The sequence below is a fragment of the Patagioenas fasciata genome, chromosome 4 (assembly GCF_037038585.1).
Source record: "Patagioenas fasciata isolate bPatFas1 chromosome 4, bPatFas1.hap1, whole genome shotgun sequence".
NCBI lineage: Eukaryota > Metazoa > Chordata > Aves > Columbiformes > Columbidae > Patagioenas > Patagioenas fasciata.
Window position 1 is genome coordinate 840,428 of NC_092523.1, and position 13,326 is coordinate 853,753.

General features: G+C 65.6%; 2 protein-coding genes and 2 non-coding genes across 5 annotated transcripts; 3 read left to right on the forward strand and 1 right to left on the reverse strand.

The window, feature by feature from the left end:
* The first annotated feature begins 162 nt into the window (after nucleotides 1-162).
* On the forward strand, nucleotides 163-5,081 carry NOP56 (NOP56 ribonucleoprotein). Its single transcript, XM_065836539.2, has 12 exons — nucleotides 163-283; nucleotides 486-575; nucleotides 873-987; nucleotides 1,053-1,214; nucleotides 1,300-1,498; nucleotides 2,125-2,312; nucleotides 2,397-2,548; nucleotides 2,723-2,823; nucleotides 3,088-3,236; nucleotides 3,417-3,538; nucleotides 3,703-3,837; nucleotides 3,975-5,081. Exons 1-12 carry the CDS (start codon nucleotides 281-283, stop codon nucleotides 4,179-4,181), a joined length of 1,623 nt encoding a protein of 540 aa, XP_065692611.2. The 5' UTR covers nucleotides 163-280; the 3' UTR covers nucleotides 4,182-5,081.
* Nucleotides 3,279-3,349, forward strand: LOC136101671 (small nucleolar RNA SNORD56). Its single transcript, XR_010651364.1, has one exon. It is a non-coding gene; the product is annotated as a small nucleolar RNA SNORD56 (small nucleolar RNA).
* Nucleotides 3,573-3,641, forward strand: LOC136101670 (small nucleolar RNA SNORD57). Its single transcript, XR_010651363.1, has one exon. It is a non-coding gene; the product is annotated as a small nucleolar RNA SNORD57 (small nucleolar RNA).
* IDH3B (isocitrate dehydrogenase (NAD(+)) 3 non-catalytic subunit beta) lies at nucleotides 4,647-13,133 on the reverse strand. Of its 2 annotated transcripts, XR_011739103.1 has the most exons (13): nucleotides 13,068-13,133; nucleotides 12,681-12,761; nucleotides 10,880-10,978; nucleotides 10,057-10,177; nucleotides 9,379-9,439; nucleotides 8,829-8,961; nucleotides 8,168-8,301; nucleotides 7,599-7,701; nucleotides 6,931-7,077; nucleotides 6,747-6,841; nucleotides 6,614-6,674; nucleotides 5,423-6,252; nucleotides 4,647-4,811 (listed from the first exon to the last, which is right to left on the reverse strand). XR_011739103.1 is itself a non-coding variant. In XM_065836540.2 (12 exons), the coding sequence occupies exons 1-12, from the start codon at nucleotides 13,101-13,103 to the stop codon at nucleotides 4,734-4,736; spliced, it is 1,149 nt and encodes a 382-aa protein (XP_065692612.2). In that variant the 5' UTR covers nucleotides 13,104-13,133; the 3' UTR covers nucleotides 4,647-4,733. The 2 variants fall into 2 exon arrangements, 1 of the variants encoding a protein (XP_065692612.2); XM_065836540.2 differs by lacking the exon at nucleotides 5,423-6,252.
* Between the last annotated feature and the right edge of the window lie 193 nt (nucleotides 13,134-13,326).

The window sequence follows — 13,326 nt, forward strand, 5'->3', positions numbered from 1 at the left end:
AGCGCGGGAAGGGGTGGGAGGCGCGCGGGCGGTTCCCATTGGCCGAGAGCTGGAAGGGGCGGGAGGCCGCGGCGCTTCCTGAGCGTGATTGGCAGAAGGGGCAAAGAGAGGAGGGATCGTCCCGTCCTCTACCTGATTGGCGGCGGACCGCTCCGTCGACGATAGCCTGCGCTGATTGGTGGAGAGCGCGCGGACGGGGCCGCTGAGTGGCCGCGGGCAGAGTGGGCGGGCTTCCGGCGCGGCTCTGCCAGTTCCGGCGGGCGGCGGTGGCGGCGGCAGGATGGTGAGTGTCGGGCCGGGCCGGGCTGGCTGCATCTGCCCGCATCGGGCCGGGACGGGGCCCGCGCGGGGCGGGGATGGGCGTGCGCGGGCTCGGGGTGCCGCGGGGCCCGGGACGGGGCCTCCTGTCCCGCGATGGGGCGGGATGGGGGGCGGGAGCGGGGCCCGCGGCCGCCCCAGGCCCGCGGTGACCGGTGCCGGTGCAGGTGCTGCTGCACGTGCTGTTCGAGCACGCGGCCGGATACGCGCTGTTCGCCGTGCGGGAGGTGGAGGAGATCAGCCTACTGCTGCCGCAGGTACGGGCACCGGGGGCGGTTCAGTGCTGCTGCCGCAGGTAATGGGCACCGGGGGCGGTTCAGTGCTGCTGCCGCAGGTACGGGCACTGGGGCCCATCCGGTACCGGGGGCTGGTTCAGTGCTGCTGCCGCAGGTCCGGGCTGTGGGGGCAGCCGGGGTGTGCGATCCAGTCCCGTGGGGAGGGTCTGGCCGGTCTGGGGTCGGGGGCCCGTTCCTTGGTGCTGCCGCCTCCCCGTGTCCGGGGCCCGTTCCCGGGGCAGCCCCGCGGGCCCGGTGCTCCCGTGTCCCCTCCCCCAGGTGGAGGAGAGCATCCTGACCGTGGGCAAGTTCCACAATGTGGTGAAGCTCGTGGCCTTCAGCCCGTTCAAGTCGGCGCAGAGCGCCCTGGAGAACATCAACGCCATCTCGGAGGGTGAGCGGGCGCAGGGGCCGCGGGACCCTGGGGAACCAGCAGCCGCTGACCCCCCCTCCCCGCAGGGATCCTGCACGAGGACCTGCGGCTGCTGCTGGAGACGTCCATGCCGGCCAAGAAGAAGAAGGCGCTGCTGGGGGTGGCGGACGCCAAGCTGGGGGCGGCCATCCTGGAGGAGCTGGGCTACCAGTGCCAGACCGGGGGGGTGGTGGCCGAGATCCTGCGCGGTGAGTCCTGGGGGGGACACTGGGGGTTCCTGCAGTGGGGACGGCGCTGCCAGAGCCACGAAGGTGACGCCCAGTCCCGGTGCAGGGATCCGGCTGCACTTCCACGCGCTGGTGAAGGGCCTGACGGCCCAGTCGGCGTCCAAGGCACAGCTGGGCCTGGGCCACAGCTACTCCCGCGCCAAGGTCAAGTTCAACGTCAACCGTGTGGATAACATGATCATCCAGTCCATCAGCCTGCTGGACCAGCTGGACAAGGACATCAACACCTTCTCCATGCGCGTGCGGTGAGTGGGGTCCCAGCGGGGGGCACGGGGCTGGCTCCCCACGCTTACCGCAGGTAGCTGCCGCTCCGGCTGCCTGCACAGGACGGGGAGCAACAGCAGTGCCTCGGGCACGGCCCGGCCGGGGCTGCGGTGCCGCGGCAGGAGTGTGGCTGGGGGGACACACGGGGCAAGGGGACACAGTGCTGTGACAGGAGTGTGGCTGGGGGACACACGGGGCAAGGGGACACAGTGGTGTGATGGGAGTGTGGCTGGGGGGACACACGGGGCAAGGGGACACAGTGCTGTGATGGGAGTGTGGCTGGGGGGACACGCGGGGAAATGGGACACAGTGCTGTGATGGGAGTGTGGCTGGGGTGACACACGGGGAAATGGGACACAGTGCTGTGACGGGAGTGTGGCTGACGGGACACACGGGGCAAGGGGACACTGTGCTATGTGTTTGGGACATGCAGGGTGAGGGGCTATGGTAGGAGTGTGATGGGGGGGTCAGACACATGGGGCAAGGGGACAGAGTGGGAGCGTGTCTGGGGGGACACGTGGGGTGAGGGCCACAGTGCCTGTCAGCAGCACATCGTGGGGGACGCATGGGGTGGTGGCCGGGCTGTGGCGCTGACGCTGTCCCCCAGGGAGTGGTACGGGTACCACTTCCCCGAGCTGATCAAGATCGTGTCCGAGAACTACACGTACTGCCGGCTGGCCAAGTTCATCGGGAACCGGCGGGAGCTGAGCGAGGAGAGCCTGGAGGGGCTGGAGGAGATTGTCATGGACGGTGCCAAGGCGCAGGCCATCCTGGAGGCCTCGCGCTCCTCCATGGGTGAGTGGGGCCAGGCGGTGGCAGCTCCGGGGGGTCCCGTGTGCCCCGGGAGGTGCCGCTCAGCCCCCGCTGCCGTCTCCCCAGGCATGGACATCTCCCCCCTCGACCTCATCAACATCGAGAGCTTCTCCAGCCGCGTCATCTCGCTGTCCGAGTACCGCAAGGGCCTGCAGGAGTACCTGCGCTCCAAAATGAGCCAGGTGGCCCCCAGCCTCTCGGCCCTCATCGGGGAGGTGGTGAGTGCGAGCGTGGCCGTGTCTGCCTGCCCCGGGCTGCGGAGATGATGACCGAGTGAATCTGTCAATCCCCTGAGGCTCCTGCTGACACCCTCACTGCTGATCCGTGCCCGGGGGGCTGCGCGGGCTCTGGAACCGGCCGGGGCAGCTGTAACCCCGTCCTTGTCTTCCCAGGTGGGCGCTCGCCTCATCTCCCACGCCGGCAGCCTGACCAACCTGGCCAAGTACCCGGCCTCCACCGTGCAGATCCTGGGGGCCGAGAAGGCCCTTTTCAGGTACCGCTGCGGGGTGGTTGCGGTGATGGCAGGTCCCTGGGCCGCCGGCTGTGACGCGCCGGGTCCCCGCGGCCTCGGCTGCGCGTGATCAGCCGCCCCAGCCGCTGAGCGACCACCGTGGCTGTGTGCGCCCCGTCCGCGGGGGGGGAGGCGGCCGGGCTGTTTGCTGTGGGCGAGCAGGGGCGGCGGGGGGCAGCTCTGGTCAGGGGTGCCCATGGCCCCAGGCGCTCCCACATCCCCCCTGACCCCCGTGGCCGGTTCCAGGGCTCTGAAGACGCGTGGGAACACCCCCAAGTACGGGCTCATCTTCCACTCCACCTTCATCGGGCGCGCGGCCGCCAAGAACAAGGGCCGCATCTCGCGGTACCTGGCCAACAAGTGCACCATCGCCTCGCGCATCGACTGCTTCTCAGGTGCGTGCGGGACGGGGCGGGGGCGACGGGCACCGGCGGCCCCTGCCATGATGGGAATATTTTTCGTCAACAGCATCTCACAGTGTGAATGGTGACGACTCTGGGCTGAGCAGGGCGGGGGGGCAGCCGCGGGGTGCTGAGCGGGGCGGGGGGTGCTGAGCCCCTTTTCTGTCCCCACAGAGGTCCCCACCAGTGTGTTTGGGGACAAGCTGCGGGAGCAGGTGGAGGAGCGCTTGGCCTTCTATGAGACGGGGCAGCCGCCCCGCAAGAACCTGGAGGTGATGAAGGAGGCGGTGGTGGAGGTGAGGCTGCGGGACGGTGGCCGTGTCCCCTGGTCGGAGGTGATGTCACTGTGTTGTCCTGACCCGCTGTGGAGGCCAAAGACTGATTTAATGAGGCTGATCCGACCTGTGGTGCTGGGGGGTCCTGGGCTGGGAACCGCGGACGAGCCCCCTCTGTCCCCCAGGCCAGCGAGGTGGTGGCCGAGGTGAAGCGGAAGCAGGAGAAGAAGGAGAAGAAGAGGAAGAAGAGGGAGAAGCGGCGGCTGGAGGCGCTGGCTGCGGCGGCTGAGGAGGTGGAGAACTCGGTGCTGGAGGTGGAGGTGAGACCGGGGCTGCCGGGGGCTGAGCTGCGGCGTGTGGGGCAGGGGGAGCCATGGGGCAGCTGAGCGGGGTCTGGGGGTCAGGGAGGCAGGTGTGGGGCAGCTCTGCGGCTCCTGCTGACCCTGGGTCCCCTCAGGAGAACGACATCGAGCCCAAGAAGAAGAAGAAGAAAAAGAAGCAGCAGGAGGAGGAGGAGGAGCCGGAGGAGAACGGGCTGGAGGAGCCTCTGCCCAAGAAGAAAAGGAAAGTGGCGCTGGAGGCTGACGGGGAGGAGGAGGACAAGGAGAAGAAGAAGAAGAAGAAGAAAAAGGTGAAGGTGCAGGACTCAGAGGAGGAGGATTAGGGGCACAGGGCTGAGCTGGGCTGTGCTCCAGCTGGACAGACTGATGGACTGACAGACGGGCAGGAGGTCAGTGCTGTGGCCTCCCCTGCCCACCGGTGTTGGTGGCAGCCGCGTGTCCCAGTGCACCACGCTGAGGTGACATCAGCGCATTTTGGGGCCCGCGCGGGTCCCTTTGGCCGGGCCCCGGCAGCTGTGCCTTTTGCGGCGCTGTCCCGCGGCACCGTACCATGTCCCCATCCCAGCGTGCGGCGTTTGCGGGGGGAGCCGCTCGGTGTGAACGGCCTCAGTAAAGGGCTGAGGCGGTTGCTGACCCTCGTGTCGTGTTTTGCCAAAAGGGCAGGAGCCCAGGGGGCTGTGTGGCTTTGCCTCCCCTCACTCAGCGAGAGGTGACAATGCTGTCCCCAGCACAGGCGCTGCACCCCAGTCACCACTGTCCTTCCCCGGCTCCGAGGGCAGAGACGGGGCTGCGAGTGGGGGTGCCCGGCAGCCCCCGTGCTGCAGAGACCACTTTATTAGCAGGAAGCAATAAGTTATGGGTGCAGGGCAGGGGGCTCAGGCGTCCAGGGCAGCGATCACGGCTTGGGTGAAGTCCTGGGATGTGGCGTAGCCCCCCATGTCGGCCGTGCGCACCTGCAAGGAGACGGGAGGTGAGGGGGGGCCCTGCAGCACTCGGGCTGTTGCTCTGTGGGCTCGTGAGCTCCGGGAGGGTCCCCCGTGTCCCTGTGCCCCAGGAGCGGGGGATGCTGCAGTGGGTCTGCCCCACGGCAGGGACGGGGGGACACCCTGAGCTGCTGCACCCCGTCTGGGCTCAGGGCGGGGGTCCCGTCCTCGCCCCTGTTCCTGATTTATCTGCTTTAATGTACTGTCCATTGCATTGATCATTTTCTTTGAGACTAAAAATGGCTCTTGGAGTCTGTGCCCAAACTGCCTTCTGGCAAATCACAGATACAAATACTTCACTGGTCACATCTACCATTGTGCAGTAAAAAATGCATCACAAAGCTGTAATTAATACAGCTAACAATGCTGTAATTAATACAGCTAACAATGGCTTCAGGGCACCAAAGGATTCAAACTGCAGGGGATTCTGCAGGTGAAGCTTAAGATACGTTGGGCCAAAGTTGATGTACAAGCTCAGGAAAGCAACACCACAGGATGAACTGCAACAGGCAGCACTGGTTGGTGCAGCCTCAACTTTGGTCTTAAAATGTTGCTGTTAGTGAGAGTTAAACGAACAATACCTCAAGCAGTTAATTGTTGAGCAAGCAGCTGGAGAACTGTCTCGACACTCCTAACAGTAACAGGGGTGTTCGCACCCCCAGCACTGCGTCTGCTGCCCGCAGGGAAGGGAACGGTAGGATCACAGGTGGTTTGTATTGAAGGGACCTCCCAGCCCCCCTGCCATGACAGGGACATCTTCACCAGCTCAGGTTGCTCAGAGCCCCGTCCAGCCTGGCCTGGGATGTCTCCAGGGATGGTTCAGCCACCACCTCTCTGCCCAACCTGGGCCAGGCTCTCACCACCCTCAGGGTAAAAACTTCCTACATCCAGCCTGAATCTCCCTCCTTCAGTCTAAAACCATCACCCCTTGTCCTATCACAGCAGGCCCTGCTCTAAAGTCTGTCCCCATCTTTCCTATGGGCCCCTTTTAAGCACTGAAAGGTGCAGTAGGGTCTCCCTGGAGCTTTTCTCCAGCTGAGTTCCCCAAGGCTCAGGCTCAGGTTAGAGCTGCAGAGGGTTTCCTGGCAGCCTCTGCCCTCCCTGGGCTCCGGGCTCACCCCCAGGGCTGGAGGGGACGGGGAAGGGGCTGCGGTGCTGCGGGCAGGGACTGGGACGGGCTCCTGGCACCAGCTGCCTCAGCAGCCACTCCACAAGCTGCCTTTGTCCCCTCCCTGGGGGTTTGGGGACAGCACGTGGGTGGACACGGGGTGGAGGGAAGTGCTGGACCCTTTAATTGGCGGGGGGGGGGGGGGGTTTGGTCCTAGGCCCCATAGTGGGGGTGCAGGTTGTCAATCACAGACTTCACGAAGTCAGAGGTGGTGGAGTAACCGCCCAAGTCCCGCGTCCGCACCTAAAAAGCCAACACAGGGAAGGGGAGAAACGGGAGAAACGTGATTGTGAACCAAGTGAAATGATCGTGAGAAGGGAGAGGACAGGACAGGACAGGACAGGAGAGGACAGGAGCTTCCCTCTAGGCACCCTAACCCTGACACAGCCCCAGCGGGGACACAGCTGCCGCATGTCCCCAGCCCTGCCAGACCGTCCCTAACCTGCCGGGGCAGCAGGAGCGCAGGAGCCGTCCCCACACGCGCAAAGGGCCCGGAGCTGGGAGCGGGTGAGGTGGGACACGCGTGTCCCTCGGGAGCGCAGAGCCACTCGCTGCCCCCGGCACACGCGGCGGCTGACGCACGGCACACCCGCCCAACACTCACTTTTCCGACTTTGATCACCTTCTTCACCGCGTCCGCGATCAGGTTGGAGTGAAACTCCAGGCTGGTGGGAGGAAAGCAGTGCGGTCAGTCCCCGCGCCGGCCCCCGCGGTGCCCCCCCAGCAAAGGGACCTACTTGAGGTGCCGCAGCATGTTGGAGGCCGAGAGCAGCATGGCGGTGGGGTTGGCGATGTTCCTGCCCACGGCCTGCGCGAAGGGGTGCCGGGCGCCCTGCGGAGGGAATGGACGGTGACGGGCGCTGCCCTGGCCCCAGCAGCCCCCGCCCGGGGACGGCAGCCCCGGAGACCCCAGGCCCTCACCATCTCGAAGACGGCGTACTCGGCGCTGTAGCTCTCCCCGGGCACCACGCCGGCGCCGCCCACCAAACCGGCCGCCAGGTTGTCGATGATGTTGCCATAGAGGTTCGGCATGACCAGGACGTCGAACTGGTAGGGGTTCTGCACCAGCTGCGGGGGAAACGGGGACGTGAGGGGACATGAACCTGGGAACAGCCCAAAACCGGGACAGCGGGACAGGGAGCCCGGCTGCAACACCCAGGAACCACAGAGCGACACCGGCAGATGAGCCACAGGTGTGCCCGGGAGGCTGAGCTTGGATCTGGGAACAATTCCCCAAAGGGCTGTGGGGCGTTGAACAGGCTGCCCAGGGCAGTGCTGGAGTCACCATCCCTGGAGGGCTGGACAGACGGACAGGAGGTTCTCAGGACATGGGGCAGGGCCAGGGTGGGTTATGGGTGGACTCCATGAGCTTGAGGGGCTTTTCCAACTTCAGTAATTCTGTGGTTCTGTGGATCGAACCGCCCCGTCACCCCCGTCCCACAGGGCAGGGCGGCAGCTGCTCTCCTGTGCAAGGAGCAAACAGGGCGGACCTGCCGGGCCCGCAGCAGCCGTTCGGGTTTCACACCCGAGGGTTCGGCTCAGCAGCAGGAGCGGCAGCGCGGCCCCGGGCAGGGGAACGGGCTCCTCACCTGCATGCAGCAGTTGTCGATGATCATGGTCTCGAATTTGATCTTGGGGTACAACTCTGCCACTTCCTCGCAGCACTGCAGGAACAGCCCGTCGCCCAGCTTCCTGCGAGAGGAGCAGCACGGTGAAGGCTGCACGGGACAGCAGTGACACCGGCACAGCAGTGACACCGGCACAGCAGTGACACCGGTTCAGCAGTGACGCCAGGACAGCGGTGACACCGGCATGGCAGCGGAACCCCGCAGCACGGCGTCCCGCAGCGGGGTGGGGAAGGCGGGTGACCCCAGTGCAGCCCAACCACCACACACCCACGGGTGCTGGAACCAGGGCCCGGGGAGCGCCAGGGGAGCAGCACCCAGAGCCAGCGCCGGTCCCATCCCAGCTGACGGCGCCGGGACGCAGCGCTGGGGCCTCGTGCTGGAGACAAGATCGTTAGAGGAAAACCCATGGCTCACAGGGCCAGCCCAGCCCTCAGGAGCCAGCCCGGCACCAAAGTTGAGAGCAACGAGGTGACAAGAGGGGACAGCAGCAGCAGGGCACGCAGTGCCCACGCGCGCTCCGCGGCACTCACATGATGTTGGCTTTGTGCACGGCCGTCACCTTGGAGCGGCCCTTCTTGGTGGCGAAGTCGAAGGCGAACTTGGCGATGCGCTGCGACTTGGCGCGGGTGATGATCTTCAGGCACTCGATGACGCCCTTGGCACTCTGGAGAGAACGGGGAGCGTGAGCAGCCACGGCACAGCCTGCACAGCCACGCACCACCCACCCCACAGCCTGCACAGCCCACGCACCCCACAGCCTGCACAGCCCACACACCATGCACCCCACAGCCCGTGCACCCCACAGCCTGTGCACCCCACACACCATGCACCCCACAGCCTGTGCACCCCACAGCCCGTGCGCCCCACAGCCCATGCCCAGCTCACCATCCCACACGGCACCGGCAGCCCCGGTGCTCCCACAGACACGAGGAGCCTTTGCCCAACCCTGGTCACCCCATCAAGAGGTTCCACGTCCCTTTTTTCTGGTGTGACCCTCCTGCTGCCCACCCCCCTCGCTGGCTGTGTTCACACCCCCGACACTCTCCCAGCCCCATCGCTGTCACCCGGTAGTCACTGCCGCTCCTGCTGTGCCGAGCGGCTGCGCACAGCCAGCAGGATGTGTCCCGGCAGCGAGCGAAGCCGCGCGTCCTGGGCAGAGCCCCTGTCCCAGCAGTGGCCCCGAGCCCGCACCTCGTGCTCCAGGGAGCTGTACTCCCCCTCCGTCTGCTCGCGGATGATGACGAGGTCCAGGTTGTTGTGGCGCGTCTGGTAGCCCGGCAGGCTCTTCACGTGCACCACGTTGGCGAACAAGTCCAGCTTGCGCCTGCGAGAGACACGGCAGCAGCGCTTCAGCAACAGCTGCTTCTGGGGCAGCGGTTGCTCCCTGGAGCGCTGGGGACACTGAACAGCTCCCACCTCCTGACACCTCCCCATAGCTGTGTCTGCCTGTCCATCCATCCGTCCGTCCGTCCGCCCGCCCGCCCGCCCACCGTTCCCCTCAGGCACCCCGAGCCAGTCACACCTGGTCACACACTTCCAACAATCCCCAGTCTAATCCGGCCACTCAGCCCTGCTCTGCGGGACCTGGGGACACGCGGTCACCCTCGACAGAGGCAGCCCCTGCCAGTCCCTCAGGACCCTCTGCCTCCCTGTGACGCGCTGATCTCCCCGTGTGCGCCCCTCTGCTCACAGCAGACCCCCAACCGCGGCCGTTCCCTGCACGGCTCGGGACGGGGCTCACCTGAGCCGCATGTCGTAGGACGCCAGCTCGCCCTTGAACTCCATGGGCGTGTGGATCTTCCCTGCGGGACAGGGCAGAGCAGTGAGCACAGCACAGAGCACGGAGCAGCTGCTGGGGACACTGCCCGGACCCGGGGACAGCGCGGATTGGGGCAGCTTCAGGAGAACCTCAGCCAGAGGAGATGTGGTTCTCACTACGAGGGACCCTTGTGAGTCCTTTTATTGCTGGGGCTGTACAAGAGCTCGTTTCAAATGCAGAGGCTGAATAAAACCTCCGCTTTGATAAGCTCAGTAAACCGAGTGCTGCTAATTTGCTTCTTAGCTTAAAAAAAATGTCAGTGGCCTCAGGTTGCGCCAGGGGAGGTTGAGGTTGGATCTGGGAACAATTCCTTCCCCAAAGGGCTGTGGGGCATTGGAACAGGCTGCCCAGGGCAGTGCTGGAGTCACCATCCCTGGAGGGCTGGACAGGCGGACAGGAGGTTCTCAGGACATGGGGCAGGGACAGGGCTGGGGGAACAGCTGAACTTGGTCATCTTGAGGGGCTTTTCCAACCAAGAGAATTCAGTGATTCTGTGCTCCCTTCTCCCGCCTCCAACCACAGGAATTCCCGCCCTTTGCCAGCAGCCCCCGAGCTGGAGCGCGGCCCCCAAGCTGGAGCGCGGCCCCACAGGCTCCTCACCGATCAGCGCCACTTTGCTCTCCTTCATGGAGTCGACCACCTCGTCCAGCTTCTCCTCGGACGCCATGTTCTGCACCTCGCTCAGGTGGTGCTCGTCGAACACCACAGGCACGCTGGCGGCCTGGCGGGCACGGCCAGAGCAGTGTCACCGCACAGCCGCGTCACCGCACAGCCCCACCAGGCCACGCGGTGCAGGGGCTGCGGCAGGACTGGGAGCACCGGGACGGGACGCCCCAAAGAAGCCCGGGCCAGGGTCACCCTGGTTCCGGTTGGACAAGGACATTTGTGTCACCTCCAGCACGCCCCGTCCTTACTGTAAGTATCGATTCAGCTGCATAATCAATACCACAGCAGCCACCCCCCTTTGCTGCCTTGAGGTGACAGAACACGTGTGTCAGACGACAGAACCATTAACTGCCAACCCTCATGTTCTGACATCGCTGCCCGAGGGCTTGTCACAGCTTGGAGGGGACAGAAGGACACGAAGGGCTCTGGACAGCTGGATGATGCCAGCCATGTGGCCACATTCCCGACGGGAGCGGCGAGGCCGCGCTGTGTCCTCTGTCACCAGCCCCACAGCACCGGCTGCCGCCTCACGGAGGGAGGGGGACCCAGGGGCGATGGCCCCAGGACAGCGTCCCAGCCCGGGACATTCTCACACGTTTTCCAAGGCTGCTGCTCCAGCCGAACCCGCGTGTGGCAGCACGGAGACCCCGGGGTCTGCACAACCGGAGCAGCCGGACAGCCCGGCCTGGGGGGCTCAGGCTCAGTAGCTCTGCAGACGCCACCCCTGTCCCCGTCCCCCCATCCTCAGGGCCGTTACCTTGAACACCTCCTTGACGGCGTGCATGAGCTCGGGGCCCACGCCATCCCCGGGCAGCATCGTCACCTGGAACGCGCCCTCAGGCCTGGCGCCTTCCGCCTGCCGGAGAGGAGCAGAGTCAGAGCTCAGAGTCAGAGCCGGGCGGGCCCGGACCGCGGGGACAGCGGGGACATCCGGACCGCGGGGACAGCGGGGACAGCCGGACTGCGGGGACAGCGGGGACAGCCGGACCGCGGGGACAGTGGGGACAGCGGGGACAGCGGGGACAGCCGGACCGCGGGGACAGTGGGGACAGCCGGACTGGGGGGACAGCGAGGACAGCCAGACCGCGGGGACACCCGCACCCGGGGCACGGCTGTCAGACACCCAGCTTCACCGCAGCGCCAGCAGGGAGCTGGAGCACGGGGAGCTCCTGCTGTTACGGCACCCCGTGCAGCACCGGCACCCCATGTCCCACGATCCACCAGCAAACCAAAGGCCTTCTCCTCACACGGGGCTTCCAGGTGGTACCTCTCCCTCTTTACTAAGTTCTCCCCCATTTCCACTCCACCCTCAGGATCTCCCCAGCGTTCCTGTGCCAGTCTAACCTCCTCTTGCACCCACAGTGTCTCACTGGTTTTGGTAAGCTGCTTTTTCTTTCGGTCCTGAGCACACAATCAGTCTCAAGGATAATTCTTGAGACGTTCTGCACACGACCCAGCTCCCAACCCCCACCGCCTGCGCCCCCACCTCAGCTGCCTATTTTTACACCTCTTTTACTAATCCACCTTCTTCAGGCAGTAATTCCCTTACAGAGCTGAGCTCCCGACACAGGATCTCACAGAAACACCTCAGGGACTAAACAGTCACGGGCAGGGACCAGAATCTGACTTAATTTAATCAGACAACAAAACGAGGGAACGAGCAGCGACACAACGCAACAAACGTGTCAGTGGCATAAAATATGAAGCACAGGGAAACGGTGACTGTGGAAAGGCAAAGTGAAAGGGTGTGAAAAGAAAGGAGGAGGTTGTCTTTGCCTTTGGTTGTAATATCCCAGAGAACACAACCACAGACGCAAGCTCCGGGGCAGGGAACCTCACCCACAACTCAGCAACCGCATTTCAAACAGGGGCAGAGCATCTGCAGAGGAACCGCGGCACGGGCCGGCCCAAGGTCGAAAGGACACGCGCTGGGTGCCGAGCGTTCCCGCAGCGTCCCAAACAACGGCAGAAATGTGCCCCCCCAGCCGGGAACGGGGCAGGAACGCCCCGCCCCCACCGCCCCAGTGGGACCGACCTCGAGTCTCCACCAGGGCTGTTTCTGCCACCCTCGGTCCCACAGAAACCAGCTCCTCTCCCTCTCACAGCTCTGATCTGCCTGCAGAGCCCCAGCAACGCTGAGCGGTGCTCTCTCACACCTTATCTGAGCTCTACTCGCTATCACGTTATTCCCTGTGGTGTTTTAGGATACCTACTACAGGCGGGTACAGTAAAGTCAGGGTTAAACAGCAAGGACTGGATCAAAAGGGCTTTCACCACTGGGTTAACCCCGCTCTGGCCGTGGGTTTTAACACAAACCACTCGCCCTCCTGACACACCGGCAGCCCCAGCGGGGGGGACACGGTGCTGTGCAGGGAGCAGACGCCCTCCCCTGAGCGCGAGCAGCCAAACGTCCCCGCAGGAACCATCCTGCGTCTCCTGGGTGGTGACGGGGCCCTGTGACAGCTTCTGTGACCTCCGGCTGCACAGAGGCCCTGGGAGCCCCCCCGCACCCCAGCCCAAAACCAGCGAGGGCTGCCCCAGCGCGGTCCCGCTCTCACCTTGGGCCGGGGGAGCTGCCGGAGGGCGGCGGAGGCGCACAGGCCGCGCCACGGCCCCAGGCTCCGGGCGCGCAGGAGACCCTGGGGGGCAGCACCACGGTGAGACACAGGGAGCCCCAAGCCCTGACACCCCCGTCCAGGCTGAACCCCAAGGCTGAGCTCACCCCACGCCCCCCAGCCCAGCCCCTCATCCCGGGCCCCGCTCCCCAGGCCCTGTCCCGGACTGACCCCCGATCCCACCCGACACCCCCATCCAGACCGGCCCCTCTCCCCCATCCAGTCTGACCCACCACCCCAGCCTGGCCCTCCGGACCGACAGCCGCCCCGGACGGACACACCATCCCACAGCCCTCACCCCGTTCCTCCCCCGTTCCTCCCGTTCCTCACCCCCGTCACCGCCCGCCCCACACTCAGCGCCGCCATCTTTGCCGCCCCACAGTGCACCGCGCCTGCTCACCGGCCAGGGCACGCGCGGAGGGGCGGGGCCAACCCTGCGGCGCCCCCTGGCGGGCGGGAGGGAACACCTGGCTGCCTGAGACCCCCTAGGGAGGCGCCTGGGGACCCCGAGGGGAAACCCAGGGATCCCCTTCCAGACCCCCCAGGGCCTGCTCCAGGCCCCATAACCCAAGAGCCCTGTGTCCCCCAT

What these genes read in the sequence shown, in the direction of transcription:
- IDH3B (XM_065836540.2), bottom strand. Translation starts at nt 13,103, where the DNA reads ATGGCGGCGCTGAGTGTGGGGCGGGCGGTGACGGGG. An exon ending in TGGGGCGGGCGGTGACGGGG is followed by an intron (nt 12,762 to 13,067) that starts GTGAGGAACGGG and finishes GCTGCCCCCCAG; the next exon opens with GGTCTCCTGCGCGCCCGGAG. An exon ending in TCCTACGACATGCGGCTCAG is followed by an intron (nt 8,962 to 9,378) that starts GTGAGCCCCGTC and finishes TGTCTCTCGCAG; the next exon opens with GCGCAAGCTGGACTTGTTCG.
- NOP56 (XM_065836539.2), top strand. An exon ending in GGCCTCGCGCTCCTCCATGG is followed by an intron (nt 2,313 to 2,396) that starts GTGAGTGGGGCC and finishes CCGTCTCCCCAG; the next exon opens with GCATGGACATCTCCCCCCTC. An exon ending in ACTCGGTGCTGGAGGTGGAG is followed by an intron (nt 3,838 to 3,974) that starts GTGAGACCGGGG and finishes GGGTCCCCTCAG; the next exon opens with GAGAACGACATCGAGCCCAA.